The 24820-nt window shown below is 36.7% G+C and overlaps 1 protein-coding gene across 1 annotated transcript in view; it reads left to right on the top strand.

Annotated features, from left to right (window-relative positions):
- The window catches only part of PPP2R5E (protein phosphatase 2, regulatory subunit B', epsilon isoform), a 141670-nt gene that overhangs the window by 55864 nt on the left and 60986 nt on the right, over positions 1 to 24820 (top strand). Inside the window, exon 3 of the mRNA XM_012656251.1 lies at positions 18233 to 18429. Coding sequence (XP_012511705.1) covers positions 18233 to 18429 — 197 coding nt within the window. The remainder of the gene's footprint in view (positions 1 to 18232; positions 18430 to 24820) is intronic.

The following is a 24820-nucleotide window of genomic DNA, read 5'->3' as shown; positions in this document are numbered from 1 at the left end:
ATGCCTACATCAAAAAGACAGAAAGATCACAAATTAGCAACCTAATGTCACACTTCAAGCAACTAGAATAAGAAGAGCAAACCAAGCCCAAAGCCAGCAGAAGAAAAGAAATAACAAAGCTCAGAACATAACTAAATGAGGGTCAGCAAGACAAAAAATTGGTTCATTGAAAAGGTAAACAAAATCAATAATCATTTAGACAGATTAACCAGAAATGGAAAAGAAAGGACTCAAATAAGCTCAATCAGAAACGAAAAAGGACACATTACAATTGATACCACAGAAATACAAAATATCATCTGTGAATACTGTGAAAATTTCTACTGACACAAATTAGAAAATGTAGAGGAAATGGATAAATTCCTGGAAACACACAACCTACCAAACCTTTATCAGGAAGAAATAGAAATCCTGAACAGACCAATAACAAGCAGCAAGATTGAAGCAGTAATAAAAAATCTCCCAACAACAAAAAGCCCTGGACCAGACGGATTCATAGCTGAATTCTACACAGACCTACAAAGAAGAACTAGTACCTATCCTACAGAAATTATTTTATACCATTGAGAAGGAAGGAATCCTCTGTAACTCATTCTATGAAGCCAGTATCACCTTGATACCAAAGCCAGAAAAGGCCACAATAAAAAAGAAAACTATAGATCAATATCCTTTATGAACATAGATGCAAAAATCCTCAACAAAATACTAGCAAACTGAATTCAACAGCATATCCAAAAGATAATTTGCCATGATCAAGTGGATTTCATCCCAAGGGTGCAAGGATGGTTTAACATACACAAATCGGTAAACATGATTCACCACATAAACAGAAGCAGAAACAACGACCATATGATCATCTCAGTAGATGCGGAAAAAGCATTCAATAAAATCCAACACCTTTTTATGATAAAAACCCTCAACAAACTAGCCATAGAAGGAACATACCTCAAAATAATAAAAGTCATATGTGACGAACCCACAGCCAATATTATACTGCATGTGGAAAAGTTGAAAGCATTCCACCTAAGAACTGGACCAAGACAAGGGCGCCAACTGTCACCACAATGTTCAGTATAATACTCAAGGTTCTAGCCAGAGCACTCAGGCAACAGAAGGAAATAAAGGGTATACAAATTGGGAAAGAAGAGGTCAAACTATCCCTGTTTGCTGGTGATATGATCTTGTATTTAGAAAATCCTAAATATTCCACCAAAAGACTTCTAGAATTGATAAATAAATTCAGGTCTCAGTGTAAAAAATCAATGTACACAAATCATTAGCATTTCTATATACTAACAACAGTCAAGGTGAGAGTCAGATGAAGGACTCATTGCGATAGCTACAAAGAAAATAAAATACCTAGTAATATACTTAACTGAGGATGTAAAAGATCTCTACAAAACACTGATGAAAGAAATCACAGATGACACAAACAAATGAAAAAACATCCCTTGCTCTTGGATTGGTAGACCCAACATCGTTAAAATGTCCATACTGCCCAGAGTGATTTATAGATTCAACATAATCCCCATCAGAATACCAGCATTATAGTTGAAAGATCTATAGAAAATAATCCTAACCTTCATCTGGAACCAAAAAAGAACCCGAATAGCCAAAGCAATCTTAAGCAAAAAGAGCAAATCTGGAGACATCACATTACCAGACTTGAAATTATACTACGAGGCTATAGTAACCAAAATAGCGTGGCACTGGTAGAAACATAGACCAATGGAGCAGAACAGAGAACCGAGAAATAAAATTGTCTACCTACAACCAACCTACCTGCTGATCTTTGATAAAGCAGACAACAACATAAACTGGGGAAAGGAAGCCCTATTCAATAAATGGTGCTGGCAAAACTGGATAGCCACATGCAGAAGAATGAAATGGGACTCCTATCTCTTACCAAACATAAAAATTAATTCAAGATGGGTAAAAGACTTAAATGTAAGGCATGAAACCATAAAAATTCTAGAAGAATACGTGGGGAAGAACTCTTCTAGACAGTGGCCTAGGCAAAGAATTTATGACTAAGACCTCAAAGGCAAATACAGTAAAACAACATTAAATAAATAGGACTTAATTAAAAAGTTCCTGTACAGCAAAGAAAATAATGTCAGAATAAATAGACAACCTACAGAATGGGAGAAAATATCCACAAACTATATGTACTACTCAGCCATAAAAAGGATAAAATAATGTCTTCTGTAGCAACTTGGATGGAACTGGAGACCATTAACTTAAGCAGATTATCTCAGGAATGGAAAAACAAACACCACATGTACACTGGAATAAATAGGAGCTAAATGATAGGCATACATGAGCACAAAGAGATGTAAAGGCCATTGGAAAAGAAGAAAGTGGGGTAAAAACTCATCAGGTACAATGAACACTATTCTGGTGATGGGCACACTAAAAGCCCTGACTTAAGCATTATACAAGGTGTCCATGTTAACCAAGACATTTGTACCCCTTTAATATTTTGAAATTAAAAAAAAGAAATAACAGAGCAGTGGCAGAATCTGTATAACCACTGGTAGTTGGTAGTTGCATTTTGTTTGGTACAAAGAGGAGATACATGACTGAATGTTTGTCTGCTTTGGTCTACATTAAGCAGTCTATTAGGGAGATTAACCCTCCCAGATGGTCCCTTCAGTGTATGTTGTAGGTATTAGATGAAAATAAAAATGATCAGTAGCAATAAGCCAGCTCTCAATACTCTTTAGCAGAGGTGGTATAGCATACGGGTGCCAAATTGCTGGGGTCTAAATCTTAGCAGAGCCCCCTTTCCAGCTGTGTGATGGTGGGCAAGCTACTAAACTTACTCAATTTCCTGTATGTAAAATAAGGATAATAATACCTACCTCACAGCATTGTGGAGAGGATTAAAGGAGTTATTGCATGTAAACTGCTTAAACAGTGGCTGCCACGGAGTTAAAGTGCTTACTAAGTTTTTACTATTATTATGTATACATGATATGACTAGGAAAGGATGACTCATTCACGGTTTTCAGAAAGAACTATTTATTGTGCAACAGGAAATGGCTCTTTAGAATGCTTATGTTTTTTCATACCTGACCTGTCCTCAGTGACTCTTATTTATTTTGGTTTATTCAGTCATTCATTAACAAGTATCTTTTGACATGTTTATAGTGTTCAGGATCCTAAAAGGGCAGATGGTCTGTAGGATACCATGATATTTTCAATAGAAGGTAGATTCTGAAAAATTCTCTAGTGAGGGATTGTGTGACCGAGGTACTTCTGACCCGTCTGGATTTGTGGACAGTCTATACATAAAACATCTGGTTTCTTCAGAAGCTTGAAACGTGCACATTTTTATGCATACTGTTTGTTCCCAAAGAGAGCCTGGTGCGTGCTTTTTCTGATTTATGTAATTTGAGAATTTCCGAATTCTAGATAAATGTCATTCAGAACAGTCTCTCCTGAACTAGCCCCACTTGGTTTTTTTCAAAGAGATGCATGTCATCTGTGTGCAATGCTTGACAAATCTTGACTCTTCAGACTTCAGGGAGGGGCAAGAAGTGGCTTGTAAACTATTGCTTATTCAACTTGGTGATATCAAGGTACGTTAATGGTATAAGCAAGCAATGTAAATTGTTAAAACTTCAGAATAAGACATTTTCAGTTTTATTAAGGTGCCTTTTTTTTTTTTTTTAAATAAAAGGATCTGTTGATAAAGTCTTGCCTTGTGTTCCTTTGAAAGTAGAATAGATGTCACGGAGGGGCTCTAAATAATTTGCCTATTTTATGCCTGAAATTCCCATAGTTAAAATTAGGCCATTGGATGAAGCCATTTTGTTATTGTTACTATGAAGTTTTTGTAATAATATTAATAGTTCTATGTTCTTCCTAGGGATAACCCATTACCCCTTTAGTACACAGGGTAACCACTACCACATTAGCAGAGGGGAAGGCAGATTTATTTTTTTTTAAGTGTGAAAATGTCAAGAGTACAGGTTGCGATTCTGGTGAAAATACTGTGTGTCTTGGGGGGTTAGAGGTGGACTATAAACAGGGAGGTAGGGGATGAAGAGGACAGATTCATTGCTGTCTGTTCTCTATATTTCTGCCGCCAACATATATCTGTCTAAATAAATGTAGAGGAAAGATTCCATTTTGTTGGAAAATTATCATGCCTTCGGGTTCTTTGTATTTAAGCTGTTTCTACATGCTAGTCACTGGCCATGAAAATACAACTGAATATCTTGCAGTCTCAGTTTTCTTGTATGTGAAATGGGACTATTAATTCTACCTTGCAAGATTTTTGTAAGATTTCAGTGAGAGGATACATGCAAGGACTCTAGCTGGCACATTGTATGTCTTCACCAATTGCTTTTTCCTGTCTTGTCTCTGAACTTGGTCCATGAAATTTAGGTACTTTAATTGCATATTTTGCTCTTATTTATGTTTGTGAATCTTGTTTCTCATTAGACTGTAAATTTTTTTGAGGGCAGATACCATTTCCTTTTCATTCTCTATAATGTATGCTCTTATAATACTTTGTACCTTTTTTATATTTATATGACCATTTAATTAGATTTTTTTCCCCATTTGGTCTGCAGGCTTCATGAAGGCTAGGATCTTATTTGGTTTTACTCAGTGATATATATTTAAGGCCTAGTCTCGTGCCTGGCATATAAAAAGTGTTCTGTAAATATTTGTGATATGAATAATTACCAAGTTAAACTTGCTAGATTCTAAACAAATACTTCTTCTGGGAAGGTTGTAACTACCTGTCATATTCTTTCCAGACTTAACCTGAAGCCTTCTAGGAGACTATTAAAAGTTTGCAGAATTTTAGCTGAGACCTTAGTTCTTTAAATAACAGGGTATATGGAAAAAAAAGGTTTACGAAATAGTTTGGGTTCAGTATTTTATGTCATTTTAGCGGGAGGTCAGTAATGTCTGTTTTAAATACATTGTAAAGAACTCATTAAGTGTAAATTAAAATTATTACTTTTAGTATTTATAAGCATTAACATCTGTGAGTATGATATTAATTTAAAATTTAGATTTGCAGGACGAAGCTGTCAAACATTGCTTGTTTATTTCCTTCCTTCACAAACTTTACGTAAATCTGATTACATCAGAAGCAGCTTTGGTGATGTTCGAGACCTCGGTGTATCCTGGTCTTGGCAGTGCTCATCCAGATTGTTGAACTCTTCATAAATTCTTGCTTCTCTGTCCCCAAAACACTCAGTTTGTCATTCATTTATCCAAATGCTAACTCTTCACCCTCCAGGGTTTTGACACATTGCTGATGCATGTCCTGACAGCTGAGTCATTTCACCTATCGAGTCAGCATCTTCACCTTTCCTCTAATCAAGTTACAACTTTATTTTGAAGTAATCTTACTGGATATTAGAAGGTCAAGCTCAATATTATTTTCTTCAAATATGGCTTAACACAACTGGGCACAGAAAAAAAGAAAGGGGAAAAACCCTGTATTGTATCAGCAATTTGTATTGTTCATTTCTTAAATATTTTTTTTAAAATATGGCATTTATTGAACATTTTCCATACTCTAGGCATTGTATGAAACATTTTATGTATTATATTCTCTCATAAAACCCTGGAGCTCTCACGGTGACAGAGCTACTATACTTTAGGCTCATTTTGTAAAAGATACTAAGACTCAGCAGTGCTTTTTAACAAGAATTTTTAGCAGCTAAAGTTTATTGAGCACTGAATGTGTTCCAGACACTCTTCTATGTGTTTTTATTTTTATATACTCAGTTCTTAAGTCAATTCTGTGAGATAGGTTCTGTTATTATGCCCTCATTTACATAATAAGGAAAGTAAGGCCCAAAGACTCAACTGAGGTTTCCCAGCTAGGAAATGGCAAAGCCAACTTTGGAATCCTGGCTGACTCTGTAGCCCATTGTCTTAACTGTTACACTACACTGCCCCAGATTTCCCAGCTGGTACACGGTGGAGCCTGATTAGAACACAGGCCCCCTGATTTCAAAGTCCATGTGTGTGTGGTCCAAAGGTCAACCTAGGCCATCTGGAAGAATGCAGAATGGGTTTACAGTTTTTTCCACGTTCCAAATTATGCTGAAAGAAATCTAATTCATTTGACATCATAAATGTTTCTGTGATTTTTTTTTTCAGGATTACAACTGACAGCCTTGAAATGATATACTTAAGTTGCCGAGCTTAGTTTTAATTTTATTATACTTACTAAGGCCAACTCTTATTTCTCATATTTGGTTTGGTTCCTTAAGTAGAAGATAGGATTATTATAACATATTTTCTGAAAGAGAAAGTCATTTTCAGTATAGTTGAAGAGAAAAGGTTTGTATTACCTAGTGGCATGTCTGGCTGAGCTCTGGGGTATAATATCGGACACAGAATGCTGAATTATAATATATCAAGATTCAGAAAAAGGCTGTGCTTAGATAGATTTGCATTGTAAGCATGCATATCTTTAGGTTTCAGTGACTCCCTACCGTTGAAACGCATGTTTTGTGGCCAGGAAACCAGGAGCAAAGAAGGGAGATGTTGTAAATATCCTAGCTGAAGCCAGTATCAAATATTATTATTATCAGTGTTTTAAAATGTTTTTCTGTTCTGAAAGTGTTACACTTTCTAGACACATTCTTTGTCCTTTTTAAAATCTTTGTATTTCTGTTCTCCAAGTTTTGACTTTGGAGTCATACACTCAAAATTATACGTATCATATTACACACATACATAAGTACACACATGTAAGTTTCTCTTTATTGTTTTATACTTGAACAATGCTGTTTTTATACACACTAGGAAATAAGGCTTTGAAATGGATTTCATTTTTCTTAATATGATATTTCAAATTTGAATTTTTTATCTTCTCAACTCTTATATGCGGGCTTACATTTGTATTCAATTTATATTAATTAAGTAAAATCCTTTGTATGAAACCTAGGAGAACTCCACAATTAGGGGGCTATACTACATGCCGTCACTGGATTTTACTACCCAGATTGTGACTTTAATTATAAATGTACACTCTTTATTACTCTTGGGATTAGAGGCCATGCCGTTGCACTCACTCAGTCCTGTGTCAATCTCAGGAGCTTAAGGTCTCATATTTAAAACTCCCAACTGAGGTTCAAAAATAGCGTCTCTAAGCTGGCATTGCAACATTGGATTGACCCTTTTTTTTGTATTTTAAATCTTTTTTTTAAAAGAAGTTTAATGATATCTTTGGTATCAACTATAAATTATGAATTAATAGTGGGATTAATTGATATTAATGTGATATGTATCTATCTGTTCTTAAACGTAATGGCCTACTGTTAAAGCAGGTGCAGGTTCATTTCATCCTGAAATGATTGACGTTGATGTTAATCCTCAAAACAAATGGAAAGTAGATAGGCCATTTTATCCCTTGAAGAACTAATCTCTTGGGGGAGGGCCCTCAATTAACTGAAATGGTTGAAAATAATGTGTTCTTTTATTGCAGTTTTTTTGAGGGAGTGGTCAATTCAATATTAAGTGCTTGCTGAAAATATTTAATTCCATTACTTATTTTCTTACCTTATAAGCATGGCATAAATAAAAATAGTCTTTTCTGAAGATTTTTGTTGCTCATACTTCTGAACCTGACTGAAAATTGGGCTCCAATGATGCTGACTCTCGGGCACATCCTGGAAGTTTGTTCTGTTAATTCCTTTTTTATCAGATTATGATTTTATGATTTGCTCCTTGTCTTAAAAGCCAAGTGCAGAAGAGAAGACAAATTATGATTATTTGAGTGTTCTAAATAGGTGGCTTTTGTTTAATTGAAGTTTGATACTACTGGAATAAAATTTTAACAAAAATTTAATGTTTCTAGAAACATTTCAGAATTTATTTTTTAAATGATTTTAAAATAATTTTGAAGATGTGCCAAAAATATTAAATATAAGTATTTCTACACAGAAGGTTGTTTTAATAAGTTATAAAATAGAAAATTGATTCTATACTGCAGGTTATAGACACTTGGTAAATATTTGTCAAATCCATAACTTTTTTGTGAAAAGCACTTTCCACCCTATAAATGGCTTTTCATTTAATCCCCACTCAACTCTTCGAAATACGTTTTCTCAATCTTACATATAAGAAAACTAGTGCTCAGAGAAGTGTCACTTAGTAAATAGCAAAGGTGTGATCCTAATTCAGAACCAGAGTCCAGGCCAAAGTCCTCACAGCATCTCAGAAGGCCCAAGATGATCTCCTGCAGCCACTTGTCCCTTTCTCTTCTGTCCTCATCTCCCCCACTTTCCACTCCGGCTCCAGCAGCGTTTTCTTACTTGCTGAGCCTCAGGTTCACCAGCACGCTCCTTCCTGCCAGAGGACCTTGCACTCACTCCCCTGTGCTCGGGACACTTTCCCCACACCCTGCCTCCTTGAAGTGTTTGCTCAAGTGTCATCTTATAGGTGAATAATACTCTGTTTAAAATTGTGCGCTCCAACCTTAGTCCCCCTTGCCCTGCACGCTATTTTCTGCCATAGAATATACCATGTAACATATTTATTATTTTTAATTGCTATTGTTTGTGTCCTTCTGCTGGAATGTAAAGCTCAGGGTTTTTGTATCTCTTTCATTGTGGTGTCCCAGCAGTGCCTGGCCGCAGTGGGTGTTCACTGAATGTTTAATGAATGAGCGAGTGCAAAGCCCCATACCCTTTGCATTAGATCTTCCCATTTTTCATTTATTAATGATAAACTTGATAAAATTTTCAGGTTATTTTGCTGTGGAGGGCATTTCCAAATTATACTACTTCATTCATGTGTACTTATCTTCATTTTGAATTTTTTTCTATGTTGTATTTTTCTCTCATCCTGGAATATCAACCATTCTGTTTATTTTTAAAATTCAGGTAGATTTTTCATAAAGCATTAGAAAGTAAGGCATTATCTTGCTGGATAGAACTAGGAACCGTGCATTGTTTTAGTTTGTTTTTTTTCAGTATGCTGTCTCTTTCCCCTCCTTCTTACATTCGTAAATATCCTATCATTAAAAACAATCCCAGTTTTTAAATTTGTATTTCATGACTTGGTATTATTAATGTTAGGAAATATTAATATTCTATTAAATACATTATATTAAGCCTTTTCCTAATAGACTAATCTTTAGTCTAATTTTATTTCTAGAAGAATAAAGTTCTAATTTAAAATTGAAAACAAGGAGAAATAAGATTCAATACATAGAATTTACTTAATGTATATCATGTACCTACTGTATGCTAGAAACTCTTGTTAGGGCCAGGTGCGATGGCTAAGTCCTATAATCCTAGCACTTCGGGAGGCGGAGGCAGGAAGATCTCTTGAGGCCAGGAGTTTGAGAGCAGTCTGAGCAACAAAGCAAGACCCTGTCTCTACAAAAAATACAAAAATTAGTTGTGCATGGTGGTACATGCCTGTAGGCCCAGTTACCTGGGGGGCTGAGCCTCGGCAACAGAACGAGACCCTGTTTCAAAACAAAACAAAATGAAACTCCAGCTAGGGACTGGTTATTAAAAGGTGCAAGACATGTGAGGCACTGGTTGAAAAAAAGGTCCCAATATAATGTGACAAATGCTTGAATGGAGGTATATGCAAAGTTTCATGGAAATTTCATGTTATGGAGTTTGTAAGTACTATAGGGCTGCTATTCCTGTAAGATTGCAGAGCAGGAGATTATCTTCTCAGCTTTTATAGTGATCTAAATACAGCTGAAATTAGTACTGTCACTATAGCTCTGTTGTCCATAGTTCTAGAAAAATGTTGGAACATAGGAGTAATGTGGCTCTGGGATTCCCAAATACAGGCCTGTGGAAAGGTTGTTAGTGTTGGGCAAAGTAAAAAATAAGAAACGATTAGGAAGGGTCAAGGGAGAGAATACACAACTCTGTGTGTGTGTGTGTGTGTGTGTATGTTTAGGATTGCCAACCCTCCTTTTTAAAGGAAGGATTGTCTTTTATCCTGAGATTATCTTTTCTCTTCTTTTGTTATTATAAAGGTCCTTTATTTTTATGAAATTATAGTGAAAAGAAATGGTGGCAATTTTTTTTAATGCTTTTACTTGAAAAAAAAATTACAACCTGCTCTTTTTTGGGTAATTTTACTAGTATGTAAAATGCTCAAAAGAGGAAACCACTGACATGAGTACTGTAGAACACTGTATAATTTTTCCAGCCCTTTTTTTGGTATAGCCCCACAAGTTTCAGGAATTCCTCATATTCAAAAGGCCCTATTCCCTATCCTCCTGGCATTTCTACCCCTGGAAATAAGCCCTTAGGAAATGAGTTAATAATAGGGACATTGACCTTGTCAGTCAGAGGCTGTGATGGCTTCTGTCCTGTGGTGAGTTTGGTGGCAGGAAAATAATTACACCTATAATTAGGAGTTGATCAGTTTTTAAATATATTATTTCTTGTGCTGACAAGTTTCAGTGATGACCTTGGCAGTAGAAGATAAAACATGAAGGATAACTAATGGCAGTGTTAAAAACAGTATTTATTAGCATGTGCATGCGCGCATATGTGCACGCATGCACGGAGTTTATTTCCTTTCTGATTGGAACGTAGTGTCAAAATAACATGAAAGCCCTGAATCATGTACTTTTGTTGCTGAGGCCACACTAGCCTGCATTAGTAGTGGGACTTTTGGTTTTTGCTTATAAATTGAAGAGCGCATATTTGTTAGCTTTTGGGAAAAGGAGACTAGAGAGCTCCATGAAAGAATAATAATAAATACATGTTGGTTGTGTAAGCTGGGAAGAATATAATTAATATATTATTATTATTTTAAAATTAAATTTACCTACCTACAATTGTTCGCCAGTTTAAAGCTGATTTTATGCTTTTAAGTTTAAAAATATGTAATTGTTTGTAGAAGAGTCAATCAAATTTTCCTTTACTTTCAGATCGTAACTTCTCTTAAGCAATTAAAAAACTTTTTTTCTTTTTTTGTGAACCTGACATTATGAACATAAAAAAAAAAAAAATTTTTTTTTAAATTTGGAGACAGGGTTTCATTCTTGTTACCCAGGCTAAGTGCAGTAGTACAATCATAGCTCATTGCAACTTTGAATTCCTGGGCTCAAGTGATCCTCCCGCCTCAGCCTCCCAAGTAGCTAGGACTACAGGCGCATGCTGACATGCCTGCTAATATCTTAAAAATTATTTTGTAGAGACAGGGTCTTGCTATGTTGCCCAGCATGGTCCTGAACTCCAGGACTCAAGCCATCCTCCTCCCTTGGCCTTCCAGAGTGCTATGATTACAGGTAAGAGCCCAGCCTCTTAAATAATTAAATAACTGGTCGTGACAATGGAAATATATCTATAGCTGCAGTGGTGGTGGTAGTTGTTAGTTGTAATCGTTGTAGCCGTCGTCGTCATCATCATTATGTTGTTATTGGTGTAGGCCACACTGTAAGACTGCCTGGATTTGGATGCTAGCTGCAGCCCTTGCTAGTGTGTGATCTTGGGCAAGTTTCTTAGTTGTTCTGGGCATCAGTTTCTTCATCTGAAAAACTGGGGTATTAATAGTGGTTGCACATAAGATATTCTGAGGATTAAAGGGGATAGTGTGTGTCAGAAGTTTAGTACAGTGCCTTGCAGTAGTAAGTGTTCATGATCATTGTTGTCTCCATTCTTTTTACCTGGAAATTTCAAGTCCTTTCAGTTGTTTGTTGTTTAATTAGTACCCACACCTTGGTCTTATCCTTTTGATACTGTTGTATCCGTGTTAGCCATTCTGTGAGATGTGTTTTGAACCTAGAAAAAAAGCGTGTGCTAATAATCAGCAAAGTGTTTTTCAAGCTTCCTAATAGTTTGGCAAGAGTTCTAAAAGCAGCCAACTACACATTCATTTATTGCCAAGGCCAAGAAGGAATGCTTTTACTGTTGTGGATTTTTCCAGGGACCTTCTTTAGCTTGAAAACTGAAAAGTTCTCACTGCTAACTTTAAATAAACTGAGAGAGAAAGAATTTCAAAGGTGAATGGGATAAGGATTTTAAAGTTCTTATTTTAAAAGCAGTGGTTTTCAACCCTAGCCACACACTGAAATCACCTGAGGCACTTTCATTAAACTACAAATGCCCAGCAGTAGAAACACCACACCACCATCACCATCATCACCACCACCATCAATAGCAAACGTTTTGAACCCACTTCTTTGAATATAGTAATAACATAATTGAATGGTCACGTATTTAATACTTATTTCAGTTAACAAATTGGTTTTGGGTTGGTTTCTTATTTGCTTATGTGCATTGAAGTATACTGTGTAATCAACGTGTTCTATTTGGCTCCAGTTCATAGGACATGAAGCCCAAGTTGTTTATTTGATTCATTATAAAGATTTATAGTTGTCTCCATGTTTTGATGAAATATTGTTGGTTATATCTGTGATTTATTGGGTGTCAAAAGCAATTCCTAATGGAAGCTTAATTCCACTAATAAAATAGGACTCTTTAGGTTTCCTGAAGTATGTGCTACAAAAAGGGAATGCTGCGTTTAGAAGCAAAATTGGTGGCAGTGATTTGGACAGGCCACAGGACAGGCAGTTAGGCATTTTATCACATGTGCAAGTGTATCTTGCTTCAATCTTTCAAGGCTAAATCTACTTACTACTTAATAATGTTGTACCAAGCATCTCCTTACAACTATGAGACATTATTCCTAGTTTTCTCTAAATATAGACTCATATACCTTACATAAATAAAATTCTCACTGATTTTGTTAAGGTTTATGGTGGGTTGCCAGTGAGGGACTGATAACATACATGGATAGAGATTTGTACACCTCAGGGGAAAGTTGTAAGGGGTCAGAGACCACGTTACCATGCTCATTCTGTGCTGGTCCCTTTATTTTTTTATGAGAGTTGGAGAAATGGAAGTAAAAGGGCCAGGTAAGTAATAGCTTAGGACATTTTCAGGTGAAAAGTATTGTTAATATGAAAGGACTTTATTTCAGATGTTTTGAATGAAAATATTGTAAATATTATAAATGTAATTTATAAATATTCATTGAATAATAGTTATAATCATTGAATATTATTTGTAATATTTATATTTTATATGACTTATAATTTTATTCATTAGGAGCTTAAATAATATTATAGCTTAGCTTCCAATGCAAACATAGGAACATTTTATAGAAATATTTATTCACTGTATTTCTACATGCATTTCAATAATCTATGTGTAAATAAGTTACTAGCCTATATCTTCTTTATTAATTTATTTTTTATTCTTTTAAAACCAGTCTTCCTTCTTCTTCTAATAGATATTATGGCCAATAAATATGATATGGGCCTTCTCTAGTTACTTGGCTGGCATAATTGTAAGTGCTAATTTAACATTCTAATTTTCAGCTTTATTTGTTTGAAGTCCCAGAGCACCAAACCCAAAAGACACTGGATACATACTTTTTTCCTTTTTTAAAAAAAATTTAATAGATTTAGTGGGTACAAGTTGAACTCTGTTACAAGTATATTTTGCATAGTGGTGAAGTCTGGGCTTCCCATTACCTCAATATGGGTGCATATGTATTTCATATACCTTTGCTTCTTTTTGTTTTGCAAAGTTCTGAATGAGCCAGCCTTCAAAAAAGAGTGGGCTGATACAGGATCCCTGATCTTGCTCCCCAAACGTTAGATAGGATGGAATAATGGAAGCTGATTACTAGGGAGGAATGAGCTTCTTCTGCAAATCAATAACCAGCCTTTTTTTTTTTTTTTTTTGAGATAGATTCTTGCTCTGTTGCCCTGGCTAGAGTGCTGTGGCTTTAGCCTAGCTCACAGCAACCTCAAACTCCTGGGCTCAAGGGATCCTCCTGCCTCAGCCTCCCGAGTGGCTGGGACTACAGGCATGCGCCACCATGCCCGGCTAACTTTTTCTCTATATTTTTAGTTGTCCATCTAATTTCTTTCTATTTTTTTCAGTAGAGACGGGGTCTTGATCTTGCTCAGGCTGTTCTTGAACTCCTGAGCTCAAATGATCCGCCCGCCTTGGCCTCCCAGAGCGCTAGGATTATAGGCGTGAGCCACCGCGCCCGGCCAGTAACCAACAGGAGTTTGTGTGTGTGTGTCTGTGTGTGTGTGTGTTGAGAGAGATGTGGGGGGAGGTATTAGTTTATAGGGAGATGGGCTGTGGCTAAAATGTACATAGAGCCTATTGACTGTTCCTTAAATATTTGTCTCTTAATCTGGACCTTGCCTCTATGTTGTGTTATATGTCCATTTTCCCGTTACATGTCATATTTGTAAATTTTAAAATTATTTGGGTATGAACACCTTGGAGATAAGAGTACTCATTTCCCCCAGCTTATTGATGAAAATGAATGGAAGGATCCTGGGAGATGGTGATATAAAAGGCATATGGGGGAAAATGACTAATGGTAGAAAGGAAAGAGAAAGACAATACAGTGAGAAACACAACTTAGCTGATCACTGCATTCTCTTCTTGGGTGAGAAACATATTCTGGAAATCAGCTTAATTTTAACACTTCTTCTGAAGTAGTGGAATCTGACCTTATGGGATCTTACCAAGCTGTGATAACTGGATCAGTTATTCTCCCTTTTAAACACATACTAACATTGGATAAATGAGTCATTGTGCTAATGACCTTCATGGTATTACATAACCACTTATTGATTGCTTATTTAGTTATGGGGGCTGTGATTCTGTGGGATCCCTCTCTCCAGAGCAGGGATAGACTCTGCTGGCCAGAGATTTCCATTAGAACATAGATGACAGAAGCATCCTCTGCCTGGTCTGCTTTGGGATTCTAAGATGACATTTAATTATCCTAATTTACATTTATTTCTAAATGACTATAATTTTTTTTCTTCTGTCTTATTTCAGAAGTGTTTAGATTTCCAGATGACTAGATTTGGGAGGTGGGTAGCTTTGAGTTGTTAAAATCTAGTGTTATTGCATTGTGGTCAGAATTCACTGCCTGCATGATATCTTTTTGTCATTTACGAGATTTTCTTTATGGCCTAGTACATGATCCTTTTTATAAATGTTTCTTTAAAAAGAATATTTGTATCTGTTTCAGGGACTGGCTATGTAGACACTGAACTTTTCTTATGTCGTGGAAATCTCCTGGACTCTACTCAGACATTGTTCCTTCTCTGATCTCTGGCTTGTCCTGCCTTTTCACATTCTATCTTTTTACATCCTCCTGGGACTGAGGGGATATGGGAGGAGGGATGAGGTTGGGAGCAGCATTAGCTGTATGGGGCAATGTGAGGGCCACACTTACAGGAAGAGCCCCTGGCTAGTTAGGTCATCCTTCAGCATGAATGAAAATTTTTTAAATTTGTTACTATAAAGGAATTGCCTCTTTAAGGGAATCCACCCCCATTTCTTTTGGTTAGTCTTGACTGCTTAAGTTCTTTAATTAATGAAGGGAAGTTATTTTAGAAGAATTTAATCTGTGATAAAGGATAAATCACAACTTTTGCTGTATGTGTTCATCTCTGGGGAATTGGCTGGAGGGGAGATAGAGAAGGGGTTTAGCATGATACTTTATGAATGGGAACATGTTGGAGATTAATTTGTTGATTTCTTTCTGTTTTCTTCCTCCTCTTCTATCTTTGCACACCCTGTTTCTAGAATATGGTATTACTCTGGCCTTTCACTGTATTTGAATGGTGGACGGTAGTGAAGAGTCCAGGCTCTGGAGCCAGTCTTCTTGGGTTTGAACCTTGTCTCCGTTGCTTATTAGTTGTATCACTCTGGGCCAGTCACCGAATCTCTCTGCGTCTTGGTTTACTCATCTATTAATACATAGCATTGTTACGGGGATTAAATGAGATATCATATTTGTGTTTAGAATAGTGCCCAATAAATGTGCCCAGTATGTTCATTAAATGTAGGCTATTATTATTCCAATGTACAAGTGGATAGCCTGTTTCACATTATCTATGATGTGACAATTTGCATAAATAAAGGGTAAATTTCACCTGTGTAACATTAGAAAAACAGGACTAAGTATTAACTGTCTGAATTCTTTGAATTGCTAAATATACGAATCTCTTGAGTATTACTGCAATGACTGCAAACATTAATTGTTGTTGTCGTGGTTTAAATGATCATTTGCTTTTGGAGGAAAGGCTATAATTCACAGATACTTTCATAATTCATATGTGCTAAGTTAAGGAGTTTTCCATGTAGATTGTCTTGTTTTCAGGCTTTATTAAAGTCACTGTATCAAAAATTGAATTAATTAAAATTTCCCCTGAAGATTTTATAACCTGTAACTAATGTTACGTTAATAAGCTTTTTCTTGCTCCCTTTGCAGTATCAATACTCCCATTCAGCTTCCAGGTATGGGTCTGATTTGTAACTCGGAAGATCTCAGTAATTAACTGTGATGGTCGTGTGCGTGTAATTAGCCATTGGTTAAGGATATGCAGTCATGTTCATAAGCAGCTTTATTTGATTTTTGTTTGTTTATTTTAAACACCTGAAGCAGGTAGCACTTAAAGCTTGGTCTGACTATAGTCTAAGGGTAAATGATTTAAAACTCATTAAATCTAGGGGCATAGAATGAGACATATATCATAACTGAACTTAAATCTCTAAGTATTTGACTGTAAGATATTAATATATTATACTTTTGGGGTCCTATAAGAGTGATAGGCGAGGGGAAACTCACCAGTTAACAATTTCTAAATTCACAACTTAGAGTAGCAGTGATGCTATATACCTTCAAAAATATGGACTACTTCTTGTTCTCTAGTATCTGGTAGAGAAATCCTGTGTTTTCAGGTGTCGAATCCACCTTCATCTAGGTTTACCCTGGCAGTGTTTTGTGGGAATTAATTACCCATGAGGTCCTGGGTGGTTGGGCTGGCACTTGGGTCGTGGGATATAAGGAGGGAGGGGGGTTGTGGAGAGGAGTCACATGGATTCTGTGACTATGAGGCTGGCCCTCACTCCCCTCTGCTGGGCATGCTGGTGGCTGTAAGGTGGGTACTGTACGCTGTTGCACTTGCCTCCGGGGTGCAGGCAGCCCAGGCCATGAGGCTGTGGTAAAACATTTACTAGAAGGCTGGTAACTGAGGATAGTTGCAACTGACTGGCCAAACACTGTTAGAGCCCTTCTTGATTAGTACAAAGAGAATGTGAGAGTGTGGTTAGGGATCCGGGCACTGTGCCCAGCTCCGTAACTCATTCATTGTGAGACCTCAATGATTGTCTCTAATTTTCTTTGTGAAAAATGTAGAAGAATAATGCCACCTGCTTATTTTTCAGGGTGTTCTGAGGATTAATAAGTCAATCATCCTGGGTGAAGGCAGCAGAGCCTACCCTGGTCATAATCTTCATTGCGTCTCCAGGGAAGCTCCAGTTTGGGACAATGAAATATTGGAATGAAGACAGGAGTGGAGTGGGCTGTCTACAACTTAGTGTATTTCAAGTCCAACTGTAGATCAGGTTTCTTTCTAGCTGGGGAATTTTAACTAACCTAAAATTTCTACATATTTTTTAGAAACACCACCAAACCAAATGTCTAACCTGCTGTTTGTGGGAAAAGAACAGATGTCTATTCTGAGAACATATTAAGAAAGACGTTAGTGGTTTTCTCCCTCGTAAAGGAAGGAGATGGGTTAAAAGAGAAGCTTGTAGATCTAAGTAGAATTTACTCTTATTTTCCTATTACTGATGTGCTCTTTTTGAGAGAGTTGGTATTGTTTCATTTTGCAGATTTTTCAAGTTTTTTTTTGACAAAGAAACTTCATAGAGATCAAGCCAAAACAAAAAATATAAACACACAATTGCCTTAAATACCAAGGATGTCAGCATGAAATTAAAATGAATCGACTGACATTTCTGCTTTGAAATTTTTTAGTAAAACTAATTTAAGCCAACAGTAAAAGCTTCTGGCTTCACCTTATAAGGGAAAGTTTGACCTTTTTCAGTGTTTTTGGACTTAAGGGTATTGACATTGCCGTGTTTTTGGTTAAAATTTGCTTCAAACTTATAAAGGCTTTTGGGATTTTGGTTAATCCTTGGTTGCGGAATAGCAAATACAGTCAATTTTGTTGGTACAATGTAGTTTTCAAAACAAAGTCTCTGAAGTAGTGGATATGGTATCCCCTCCCCACCCATGTGTAACTGTTAAAAAAAACACTGTTGTCATGTGAATTCTTATTTTTTTGAGCTTGCTTTTGAAGTAACTTTCACAGAGAATTCCTGTTACCTGGAAATTGATGACAGACTTACACCATTTCCTTTTTTTTTCTTAGACGTTCCATCCTCAGAGCAGCCTGAACTGTTCCTAAAGAAACTTCAGCAGTGCTGTGTCATTTTTGACTTCATGGACACGCTATCTGATCTTAAAATGAAAGAATACAAGCGCTCCACTCTTAATGAACTGGTGGACTACATTACAATAAGCAGAGGCTGTTTGACAGAGCAGACTTACCCTGAAGTAGTTAGAATGGTGAGTTTCTTTTTTTCGCCGCGGACACTTTTAAGCATCTTCCATAGCGACTCACAGGTGTATTTATTGCAGAGTGAGGTCACCTCCGCAAAATGAGAGCCAACCTTCTGAGAGCTAAGCAAAAGTAGTCAACATAATACTAGAATTTGAAGAGCATGATTTCATGAGAATGAAATCCGGAACTTTCAACTACAACAGTATTGAAGCAATCAGTGACTTCAAAATATGAAGCCAAGATTGCCTGGGTATTATTGGATTTCTGGCTTTGGGGAAAAAAAGACACAGGAAAATAAAAGTTTTAGATTTGTGTTTAAAAAATATTCAAGCCTATTGGATGTCTTGATATTTCTTTCCTTACTCACTGTGGTATATTAGAAATGGCTTTATGCTTAATAAAATTGTGATTTGTAGAATCTAGTTAAGGCCTCTCTTAGCTTTATAACCCTTCTCTTTATAATCTCCTTGAAATCAAGGGTGATGCCTTTCATAATTTTTGAACAGTGTCTTAATATTTTGTGTGGTCATTAGGAGTTAGAAGAGGAAACATTATTAGCCTAATGAGTAATTATGTTCTTACCATGTCAACAATTATATTAGTTTTTCAAACACTGAGCCAAAATATGGTGTTCTGTTAGATTTCTATGGGAGGGTTGCCTTCCTTGGCATCCTAGAAGATCTTGGATCTGGAGAGTGCATGCTGTTTGCAGGTGGGCTGGGGGAGGTGGCTCATCTACTGACTTGTGAAATTAAACCACAGAGATCCAAAAGGTCAGTGCATCATTGGGAAGCCCATTGGGGCATCTGGCACACTCTCTGTGTAGTGCTGAACATCTGTATAGATTTTCTATTCAGCTCTTAACATTTGTATTCAACCATTGCAGAAAAGAGACAATTGTGATGGAGTAGATGTGGTTAAAAATTATAATTCAGATTTGGGAAGGGGCTTGAATGATCTCAGCTTGAAAACATATGACTGATGTTTGAAGGTATTTTCAAAACATTGCCCAATATATTCTTCAGATCCATATCTGAATCTATATTGGTTTTGTTGTTAATTTACAGGAATGTAGTGCTAGGATGTTATGTAGGTTATAGTTATCATTATGGCTCTTGAGCAGTGCTTCTCAACCAGGGGTGATTTTGCTTTACAGGGGACTTTTGGCAATCTCTAGAGACATTTTTGGTAGTCACAACCAGATATGGGAGGAGGGTGCTACCAGCATCTAGTGGGAGAGGCTAGGGTTGCTGCTAAACATTTTACAATGCACAAGACAACCCCCACTGTAAAGAATGCTCTGGCCCTAAATGTCAGTAATGCCACTGTTGAGAAACCCTGCTCTTGAGTTTGCATGTTATCTAAACCTCTAAACCTGATACTTAGGATCTTCTCTAGCCTACCTGCCCACTGTAGAGCACAGTCCCTGGTTTTAGCTTACTGCATCCTCAGCCAACAGCAATATCCACTGTTTACAACTTTTTTCTGTATCTTTCCATGGGTAGTTAATGAGTATATAAGCATATACAAACATATATATATAAATATTGTTTTTTGTAAACACACAAATGGTGGTATGCTATACACACTTTTAGTACCTTGCTTTTTCCACTTAGCAATATATGTCAGTACATAAAAAGTTGCCTCATCTTTTTACAGCTGCATAATACTTATTGTACGCACGTACCATATTTAAGCAGTATCCTATGAGTATCCTCATACACACATTAGTTTGCCCTTGTGTGAGAACATCTGTGTATTTGTTGGTTTATTTTTGAAGATTTTATTTTTTAGAATAGTTTTAGGTTCACAGCAAATCGAGAGGAAGGTACGGAGATTTCCCATATACCCCTGTCCCCACACATGCACAGCCTCTCCCGTTATCAACATCCCCTACCAGAGTAGTACATTTGTGACAATTGATGAACCTTTATTGACATACCATTATCACCCAAAGTTCATAATTTACATTAGGGTTCACTCTTGGTGTTGTACATTCTGTGGGTTTGGACAAATATATAATGTATAACTTATAGGCACCATTATAGTATCAGAGTGTTTTCACTGCCCTAAAAATCCTCTGTGCCCCGCCTCCTCATTGCCCAGCACCTCCAACTCCCTGGCAACCACTGATCTTTTTACTGTATTCACACTTTTGCTTTTTCTAGAATGTCATATTATTGGAATCACACAGTGGTGGTGCACTCTTTTCAGATTGGCTTCTTTTACTTAGTACCACACACTTAAGGTTCTTCCATGTCTTTTCATGGCTCGATAGCTCATTTCTTTTTAGTGTTGAGTAATATTTTATTGGATGGATGTACTATAGTTTATTTATCCATTCACCTACTGAAGGATATCTTAGTTGCTTCCAAGTTTGGCAATTAAGAATAAAGCTGCCATAAACATCCATATGCAGGTTTTTGTGTGTGCATAAGTTTTCAACTCTTTGGTGTAAATACCAAGGAGTGCAATTGTTATATTGTATGGTAAGAGTTTAAGAAGTATGTTTAATTATGTAAGAAACTGCCAAACTGTCTTCCAAAGTGGCAGTACCATTTTGCATTCCTACCAGCAATGAATGAGAATTCGTTTTTTTCTTAGATCTTCATATATTCCTTTGTTTCTTAAATCTTCATGTATTCCCCACCTTCCCACCTCTGACTGTAATTCTCATTTTCCCTTCAAGGGCTGGCTTAAAGTGCTGCTGTTGTTTGTTGAAAAAGCCTAGTGCTTTCTCCTTCCTTCAGTTCCTCTGCATCTTGGCAGCCCACCCTTTTGGAATTTGTTCATTTGTTGCTTTTTATCCTTCTACACATTTATCTGATTTTTCTGATTAGACTATAAGCACTTTGTGTCCTGTACATCTCTGTGGCTCCGTAATGCCTTCTTGCCCAGGTCTACTTGAAATTTGTTTCATGAGTGAATGAATTCCCTCCTAAAATATAGGCATTTTAAGCTCTCAAATTATGATTAAGATATTGAATGTCATTGGATTATATAGATTTTAAACCTAGTATTTAGCATAATCTAAAAATTCTTTCATTCTTAAGAACCAGCATGGTCCTAAACCAACTTTGGTCTCCTAAGGAAAGCCATTTTCTCTTCTCCTTTATTCCCTCACTCCCCAGCCAAAGAAAATAGAGAATGCTATCATTTGTATGCGTTTCAAAATGTACTTGAGCCTTACTTTCAGGGGTGTTGAGTCTGTAGCACACATTTAGAAAATTAACTTTCTAGATGGTAGTTTATGGTTCTTGGAAGTATAATTTATTTTTTATATCTGGTGATTTGTGAAATTGTTAATTATTAATTTTGTATGGTACTTAAACAACATGGGGCATTTATAGAGAAGGAAGTATTGTGATAGAGTAGAAAGAGAAAAGCCTTTGGAAGCACACAGACCTGGGTTCAAATGCCAGCTCTGGCCATAACTTATTGCTGCATCAATGTGAGCAAGTTATTTTATCTTTAGGGCCCTCAGTTTTTGTGTGGTGGTAAGAGGTACATAGGGTCAGGGGAGGGTGGCCATACTTTCTCCCACCCCCATCCATAAATAATTCCACCTAAGTAACATGGTTGTGCTTTTCTTTGTACATCAGGGTTCTCACCATCTCAAAAACACATATAGTCTAAAAAATGTGTGCTACTGCTCTGTGAGAAGCATTGGAACCAAGTCCCACTTGGTGCAGCTTACTCCTTTCCATTTTGCCACCTTTAAGCCACTTGTGTGTAGAAATTCTGGCACTGCTCAACTTCATCATTTGTATCTTACCTGCCTTTTGGGGATTTTGTGAGGATTAGTGATGATATGTGTAAAGCTCTTGAAACAGTCACTAACACATGGCAAATATTCAATAAATACTACTGTTCTTAGGTTTTGGTGATTTTGTGATTAGATACTTGATTTTACAATCATTAGTGGGACCCACAGTTCCTGTTTGTGGACTTAAAATGCTCTACCAGCAAGATGTATTGTATTTCATTGTCTCCTTGGCTCTCAAATTCTGTAATTCCAGGTTGATCCTCCCTGTTGAACAGTCACTGTTCCCACTTATTCTTCTTTCCTGTTACTATAAAACAAAAGTACTTCACTAGGATTGGTGAGGGAAATGGTAGTGCTTTTAATGAAATATCAAAGAAGTGATAGCTGGGTTTTACAAACCAGGATAAGTAATGATTTATGATAACATGTTACAGCATTAATACCAAAAGCCTTTGATCCAACCTGATGGGACCTATACTTGGAGAGTTGGTATTCCTGTTAGTAGAAGAAAAGAGTGATGAATGAAAGTAATCTATGAGTTGTGGAAAACTATTTTTAACATTTAAATTAAGTATGGATACCACCTGCAAACTGCTAGAATTAAGAAAGAAAAGCAACTCTTTTATATGCAAACAAAATACAGGCATACCTAGTTTTATTGCATTTCACAGATACTGTTCTTTTTTTTTTAAAAAAACAAAATGAAGGATTTGTGGCAACCCCTGCATCAAGCAAGTCTATTGCTGCCATTTTTCAAATGCCATGTTCTCACTTCATATCTCCGTGTCATGTATTGGCAATAATTCTCACAATATTTGAAACCTTTTCATTATATCTGTTATGGTGAGCCGTGGTCAGTGGTCTTTAACATTACTATTGTAATTATTTTGGGGTACCATGAACTGTGCCCCTTTACAATAGCGAACTTAATAGAATGTATGTGTTCTGACTGTTCCACCCACTGGCTGTTCTTCATTTCTCTCCCTCTCCTAAGGTTTTCCTATTAGTCCCTGAGACACAACAATATTGAAAATAGGCGAGTCAGTAACCTTAGAGTGGCCTCTAAGTGTTCAAGTGAAAGGAAGAGTCTCATGTGTCTCACTTTAAATCAAAAGCTGGAAATGATTAAGCTTATTTAGCCATGTTGAAAGCCAAGGTAGACCAAAAGCCAGGCTCCTGGTGCCAAAAACAGCTAAGTTGTGAATGCAAAGGAAAAGTTCTGGAAAGAAACACATTAATTTCCACATGAGTTGTATGTAACTCACGCTAGTTTTGAGCCCGGGGCCTCATGAAGCATATGTAACTCACACGTCTCTTAACCTTGGGAGCCAAGAGAACTGTTTTTCAAGTTGCATATAAATGCACAGAAAACAATAAAAAATAACAAATTTTTAATTAAATTAGAAAAGATCATTTTCTTTTCGAAGTTTTTATTCTGTTCTCGTAATAAAACACTGTGGACCCAAGGAAAAAAATTTTTTTCTAGTGTGGCAGTCAATGTCTTAAAAGATCTATTCCAGTGAACACATGAATGATAAGAAAATGAAACAGCCTTATTGCCGATACGGAGAAAGTTTTAGTGGTCTGGATAAAAGATCAAACCGGCCACAACATTGCCTTAAGCCTAAACCTAATCCAGAGTGAGGCCCTAAGTCTCTTCAATTCTGTGAAGGCTGAGAGTGGCGAGGAAGCTGCAGAGGAAAAGTTGGAAGCTAGCAGAGGTTGGTTTATGAGGTTTAAGGAAAGAAGCCATCTCCATAACATAAAAGTGCAAGTGAAGCAGCGAGTGCTGATGCAGAAGCTGCGGCAAGTTGTCCAGAAGATCTAGCTAAGATCATCAATGGAGGTGGCTACACTAAACAGATTTTCAGTGTAGACGAAACAGCCTTCTATTGGAAAAAGATGTCATCTAGGACTTTTATTGCTAGAGAGGAGAAGTCAGTGCCTGGCTTCAAAGCTTTAAAGGCCAGCCTGACTCTCTTATTAGGGGCTAATGTAGCTGGTGACTTTAAGTTGAAGCCAGTGCTCATTTACCATTCCAAGAAACCTAGGGCCTCTAAGAATTATTCTAAATCTAGCCTGCCTATGCTCTATAAATAGAACACCAAAGCCTAGATGACAACACATCTGTTTACAGCATTGTTTACTAAGTATTTCGATCCCTCTACTGCTCAGAAAAATAGATTACTTTCAAAATATTACTGCTCTTTGACAATGTACCTGGTCACCCAAGAGCTGTGATGGAGATGTACAAAGAAATGAATGATTTCATGCCTGTTAGCACATCTTTTCTGTAGTTCATGGATCAAGGAGTAATTTTGACTTTCAAGTCTTAATATTTAAGAAATATGTTTTGTAAGACTGTAGCGGCCATAAATAGTGATTCTTCTGATGTATCAGGGCAAAGTGAATTGAAAACCTTCCAGAAAACATTCACCATTCTAGATGCCATTAAGAACATCTGTGATTTATGGGAGGAGGTCAAAATATCAACCTTAACAGGAGTTTGGAAGAAGTTGATTCCAACCCTCATGGATGACTTTGAGGGATTCAAGACTTTAGTAGAGGGAGTAACTGTGGATGTGATGGAAAAGCAAGATAACTAGAATTAGAAATGGAGTCTGAAGATG

The sequence above is a fragment of the Propithecus coquereli genome, unplaced genomic scaffold (genome assembly GCF_000956105.1).
Source record: "Propithecus coquereli isolate 6110/MARCELLA unplaced genomic scaffold, Pcoq_1.0 Scaffold5, whole genome shotgun sequence".
Classification (NCBI taxonomy): domain Eukaryota; kingdom Metazoa; phylum Chordata; class Mammalia; order Primates; family Indriidae; genus Propithecus; species Propithecus coquereli.
The sequence above is the reverse complement of the archived record's forward strand: the minus strand, read 5'-3'. Positions and strand labels throughout refer to the sequence as shown.